This window comes from Pyricularia pennisetigena, chromosome 5 (genome assembly GCF_004337985.1).
Source record: "Pyricularia pennisetigena strain Br36 chromosome 5, whole genome shotgun sequence".
Lineage (NCBI taxonomy): Eukaryota > Fungi > Ascomycota > Sordariomycetes > Magnaporthales > Pyriculariaceae > Pyricularia > Pyricularia pennisetigena.
The window spans coordinates 3575373-3581515 of record NC_043743.1 but is presented as its reverse complement, the minus strand read 5'-3'; the positions used below and the strand labels follow the sequence as shown (position 1 = coordinate 3581515).

The 6143-nt window shown below is 50.5% G+C and overlaps 1 protein-coding gene across 1 annotated transcript; it reads right to left on the bottom strand.

Annotated features, from left to right (window-relative positions):
- Window positions 1-3851: 3851 nt before the first annotated feature.
- On the bottom strand, window positions 3852-5758 carry PpBr36_08945 (uncharacterized protein; the record flags this gene model as incomplete). The annotated part of the gene is made up of 4 exons (XM_029896070.1): window positions 3852-3980; window positions 4120-5208; window positions 5297-5488; window positions 5585-5758. 4 exons carry the CDS (start codon window positions 5756-5758, stop codon window positions 3852-3854), a joined length of 1584 nt encoding a protein of 527 aa, XP_029747216.1.
- Window positions 5759-6143: the final 385 nt, after the last annotated feature.

The window sequence follows — 6143 nt, the reverse complement described above, 5'->3', positions numbered from 1 at the left end:
CTTTTTTTCTCATCATTCTTTTAGACGAGGAAGCCTTGACTCAAGGGAGGTGCAGCTTTTGCCCTTGGCTAACAAGCATGATAACAAAGCTCACTCCTCCTTCCTGTCCGGCAGGCAAACGACAGATCACAGAAGCGAGAGTAAGCTCAACGGAAACCCCGGCTGTCGATCTTATTAACAGCAAGGACCCCGTCTCTTACCTCCATATCCGGTGACATGTTCGTGGCGGGGCTTTTGACCATTGCGTCAGGACAGCCTCGGGGCCCATACTTTCGGTGTGGAATTAACCCAATCGGTGACAACAATTCAGGCAACCTCTTGGGGTTTAGTCAACAAGGGGGTTCGAGATCGAAGACAGCAGAAAGAAAGCAAAAGAAAACCACTTTACGCGCGTTGAGACACGTGCTGTTTCCCACATACACGGTCAGGCATTCGGGGGGTTTTTTTTTGGGTTTTTTTTTTTTTTTCTCGAAACTCAATGGTACCCACGCCGCTTAAAATGGTCCCCTCTTTTTCTTCCTGTCCTGTCCAATGTTCCCCCTTCATTCTTATCTTGGCTTTAATTCTTCATCTCTTTTATTCCAAAAAAAATTACGGGCTCGTGTGCAACAGCATCCGAAAGGGACAGCCCCTGGTCAGAATGTTGCCAGATCGGTAGAACGGGTTGCAAATCCGTGCTTCTTACTGCTGACTACAAGGTATGCATTTTGCGGAGGAAATGTACCGCAAACAGAATAACAAGTGTTATGCGCATTGAGTTCAAAACATCACACATAGTCGAGAGGAGGCTGAACAAATATGTTCCAAGAGCCACCCCCTTGGAACATCACACCAGTATTTCCATACAATATTTTGAATGTAAGAGCGTTCCTTGGAGAAGTAGATGATGACCACTCACTTTATCACTTGGCCATCCACACTGCACCACCGCACCCAAGAAACAATTTGCCTTTGGATCAAACTGTCATCTGAAAATGTTCGAGTTGGGTTTTGGTTTTTATTCTTCTTTTTGACCCTCGAGCCACACCCGCCAGAGACCCTGACACATTTCATTTAATTGACAAGTCAGATCAAGGCAGAAAAGTCAAAGAGAGAGAGAGAGAGAGAGAGAGAGAGAAAAAAGCGACGATCTAGATCAACATGGCAAACCTCGAACCGAAGGCACCCCCGTCCCATGTTTCACCCAAGTCCAACGATCGTCCCTGCAGCAATTTACAGCCCAGACCGAGCTTTCCCGCACACCCTCTTCTTACTCATGTACCTGCATCTCTTTTTGCCTGCCGATGGGGACGCAATCGTCTTGGTGCGGGCGGGACTCACGTCTCTTTTTGTTCTTCCTTCTCAATGGTCCGGATGCTTACCGATTCGAGCTTGGGCCCTTTTCTTTTTTCCAATAGCTTTGCCCATTGCCCTCTGTCCCCACATCCGTGCACACTTATGAGGTACAGACAAGAATGTGACAGACAGCAAAGTTTGTCCACCAAACAAAAAGAGAGAATAAAAAAAAAAAAAAAAGAGAGGGAATAGGATAGAAAAGAGAAGAAGGAGAAAAAAATGAGCAAAATCTCGGTTTCGATTACATGCATCTGTCCATCACTTTGTGGTGATGACAAACAAATGACGATAGTATTATCCAAGCGCCCCCGAAACTGCGACATGTTGCGCCTCGCCTCGCCCTGTAATATGTATATGTACATCCCAATCCTCCTCCTCAGTTCCCTGCCATAGTCTGGGGGTGATTCTTCGTCCAATGTCCGACTGCCGCGACGAAGAGGAACCCATGCCTGACCGCTTTCTGCTTTTTTTTTTTCTCTCTCACTCTGTCAGAACAGGGACTATGCCGAGCTTCTCGTCAAAGCGTTACCGTTTACCCACCCATACATTTTTTTCTCCTTGGCCCTACGCACGGGCAGAGAGACAGAGACAGAGACAGAGAGAGAGTGTGTGACAGACACATACACACACACCCCTGCCCCCTCGCTTCGCTACATTGTATTACATATATATAGAAAAGCAAGTACGCGATGGGCGTCAGGTTAGGCGGGGCAAATGTTGCCGGCCGCCCGGGGATCTACAGTATACTTTTTTTTTCTTCTTCTGTCTTCTCTGTCTTCGGCTACAGCATTTCAGACCCAGGCATCATCCCTTGATATCACAATAGACAATTCGGCGGATCTCGGCGCGGCGGGGCGACGACCAAAGGACGAGGATCACCCCTCCATCCCTGCCGGTTTGGGGCGGGCAAAAAAAAAAAAAAAAGGCAAAGTAGCAGTCGCGTCTTTCGTAGGAGCTGTAGCGGTGACTGGGGGGTGGATAATCGAGGGTTGTATTACTGAGGAGCAAAGGCCGCCCTTGGCTGAGCAGTGCGTGCGGTGATGGCAGCTCCCTCTCAAAACCCCCCGCCCTCGAAGGGCTCAGTTGTCAGGTGCGTGAGCCCGGCTTCGGCTTTTTTGCCCTGTGCCAGCGCCCGGCTTCTCCCAACCTGGGTAGATATGTGTAGGGTTCGGCCGTATGGGGGAGCAGTGTCTATGCGGGAGGACGGAAAACACACGCCATGACATGTTCAGCCATGATCCCGTGTAGCAATGCTCCCTTGTAGACCTATAGAGACAAAAAAAAGAAAAATATGACATGGTGTAAAACCCGCCAGCTCGGCAGGGAATACCCTCACGCAAAAAGGGAAACAATCGATGATCAGCCAGCATCGATATTCCGTCAGTGTCGCAAGTGTCCGTCATATGCGGAAAGTCGGCCAGACGGCCACGGGGGCCGACCGCTGCCTGCAATCGCACTCTTGCTCTGGCCCGAGCTCGCCGATACTCTACGCAGGTATAAATGAGTCTCGCCGTTGAACGGGGGTGTCCTGACTTTGACAGCTGGAAGCCTAGCTTCCCCATGGAGCGATTTGGGCTTGCTTCTGTCATTTATTTACAATTTAGATCCCTGGCAGTCTGACAGGACTGAACTGTTCCCCATGGAATACGTCGCAAAGGAGAGACAGAGAGAGAGAGAAAAAAAAAAAAATGAAAGCGTTGCGTTAGTAGGATCACATTCCTTCCTATCTCCAAGTATATCGTATATGGAGGAGGCTTTGCTCCGCTCCAGGAACGATGCGTGAGCAAACAAAATAGATCCAATAGGCGTCATCACACAAACCATATACTTGCTACTGTTGCATTGCATCGTGGCGCTGTGGAATGCCTTGACACATGGGCCTCCCAGAGGGGAGATGGCAATAATTTAATATCTTTAATCGGAGACAGAACATTGACTTTTTTTTTTGTTTGTTCCAACTTGCATCATGTGGTCAGGTGAGCATTATCAAGGACATGATGCACTGGGCCCTTGCCGTGGCATATCGCCTTGTCGGTGGGCGGCCGTGTCATGAGAAGTAAAATGACTGAAAGCTTGACGTCTTCCTGTCTCTGGTTGAGCTCTTGGTATTCAAGATCGTACGATCAACAATCAGTTTATTCTGTGCTCAGAGCGCCTCACTGAGTCGCTTGACTGCCATGGATTGTCACTGCCACGTATGACGAGCGGGCGACTTATCTCGACATATGTCAAACTGCAGTAGATACATTCCATGCGCCAAAACACGGCACTCTTAGCAGTGGCAACATCTGCGCCAAGATTATGTATGGCCAAAATCGGCAGTGTTTTTCGCCCAAAGCTGCAGCAAGGCTTGATGTTTCTCTGGGAAGTTTCGAATACATCCAAGGGTTTGCCGTATCGTTATGGGAATCGATTGGGACAGGGAGTTTCCAAGCTGGTTGCTTACTATCCCTATTGTGAAGTAGTATAAAACATGAAGATACACGGAATTTTCACATCTAGCTCTTTTGCTTAGTTTAGAGTGCGGCTTTCCCCCTCGACTCAAATGGAAGTAACAATACCAAGCAGCCCGCACCTATAAAGAGGGCCCCGCTGGTATAGACGGGAGCTGCCGTTTGTAGATTGGCAAAGATGGCGACGACAGGCTGGCGAACAACGAAGAGAGATTAGCATAGTGACCAAGTCAGGGTGAAGACCAGGCTGACACTACAGCTTGGTACCGCAAATAGTACGGTTTCAGGGAGACAAGAGAAATTTGGGTCTTATAAGACTCGATCAACATACCGCCATTATTCCAAAGATCCGATTACACGTAGCGGCGAGTGCGTTGCCCGTCCCTCTCTGAGGCGTCGGGAACAGCTCCGGGGTGTAGCCGTACAAGACAGCAAACATGACGTTGCTGGCAAAGTTGAAGCCACAGTTCCAGCCCAGCAGCCCGTTGCTGGAATCTGCCGTCGTCGTGCCGTACAGGAATACACCCGTGAGCGCCGTACTGACAGCCAGAGTCCCCTTGCGTCCGACGCGCGGCGTCTCAATCAGTAAGCCACCCAGCAGAGCTCCGGGCACTCCCAAGACGGCTATTATGAGACTGTTGCGATATGTGATAAAGGTGCTGCTATCACCGTAGACGGCGCCTCGCTGGCTAAGTATAAAAGGAAGAAAGGCATTATAGAGTGGGTATGCGAGGCCGATGAGTGCCCATATGGCCATGATCATGCCAGTGCTGGTTCCCAGGCGGCGCGAGGAGAAGAGCGTCTTGACGTGGCTGCCGTCAATGTTCTCCAGGAGGTGGCGTTTCACGGCGGCCGTGGCTCCGGTTTGAGCGACGTAGCCCTCGGGCTCACAAGCTCGTAGGTCTTGGATGGTGAGCCGTGTGGTCTTGCCGTTACGCCGGGCGACTTCTTGAACAATGCGTATGGCGTCTTCGTCGCGGCCCTTCCCCATGAGATACTTTGGAGACTCGTGTATGGTGAAGCAGGCGAAGCGGACGATAAACATGACCAGTGTCATGCCGCCCATTGCTATGACAAAGTAACGCCATCCCATGTTGGCTTCTCTGGTGCACGTCTGGCCTTGTTGGCATGTCATATTGCCGAGGAGTGGCCATGCAACCAGAGTAGCCACCACTTGGGCGAGAGCCCAGTCGATCGAGAGTATCGTCAAAAGGTATTGGTGCGATGCAGGCAGAAACTCGAGGAAGATTGCCGAGTCTACCGGCAGGTTTCCTCCTACACCGAAAGACCAGAGAGCAGCAAATGTGCCGATCGCCGCAAAGCTCGGAGCGCTGGCGGCCACCATCCCCCAAATCGCTGTTAGGCCCAGTGTGAGGTTGAAGGCCCATTTCCTTCCAAAGACATCACAACCAAATCCCCACTGTATGTAGAGACCGAGTGTGGGCTTGTTAGCATGCATCAAGTACTTGGATGAGGAATCTAGATGAACGTATCAAGGTACTACTAACAAAGACGGCTCCCGCCAAAAGTCCAATGTTCTGAGCCAAGGACAGAAGCGGCGGCTTCGGAGGGCCAAACTCATTGGTGATGGGTGTAAAGATAAGCGAGGTGACAATCGGCCAGAGGTTGTCACTGGCCCAGCCAAAACCAACGACGGCGAAAAGTTGCCATTGGTACCAACCCATGCCGATGTCCTGGATCTGTATGTAGATGAGACGAAGAGCAGTTGCGTCAGCCTTGTATATGCCAACCCTCAAGGCGATGGCGGCAATGCCCTGAGATCAAGATGTGTTTACCGCTCTGTTCAGCACTCGAGCCTTGGCCTCGTATACAGGATCAAGTGCTCCTTTGGGAATGATGGCCAAATCATCTTTTCCCAGCGCGACCTGATCTGTTTGAGCGTTCTCTGTCGACCCAGGCATACCCGCCAGCGCTGCGTCTTGTTTCTCAGGGTCGGACGCGGAAGACATCAAGGTAGGCGAAGCTTTGGAGTGAAGCAGTCTGTATAGATATTGTACGTTGGCGAGGAGGATATTGCAGGGAGTAGTACAGCCAAAAGCTTTGCCGAGTGAAGATTTTCGTTATGTAAATTTGACCTGGGGCAGGGATGGCCTGTTTCGGTGCATTAAAAAAAAAAAAAAAAAAAAAAACCCCGGTGTCGCAATCAACAGAATCGAATTGCGCAATCCGGATCAACCAACATTCTAAAGTTTCTGGTAGTGGTTGCTCCAGATCTAAGCATGCGGGGGATGAAGATGCAGGTAGAGGTTGGAACCGGGTTTGCGTCAAGCTCCGGCCCAACGACGCTCCAGAAGGGCCGACATGTTGCCACACCACTAGAGACCTTGTGCTGCT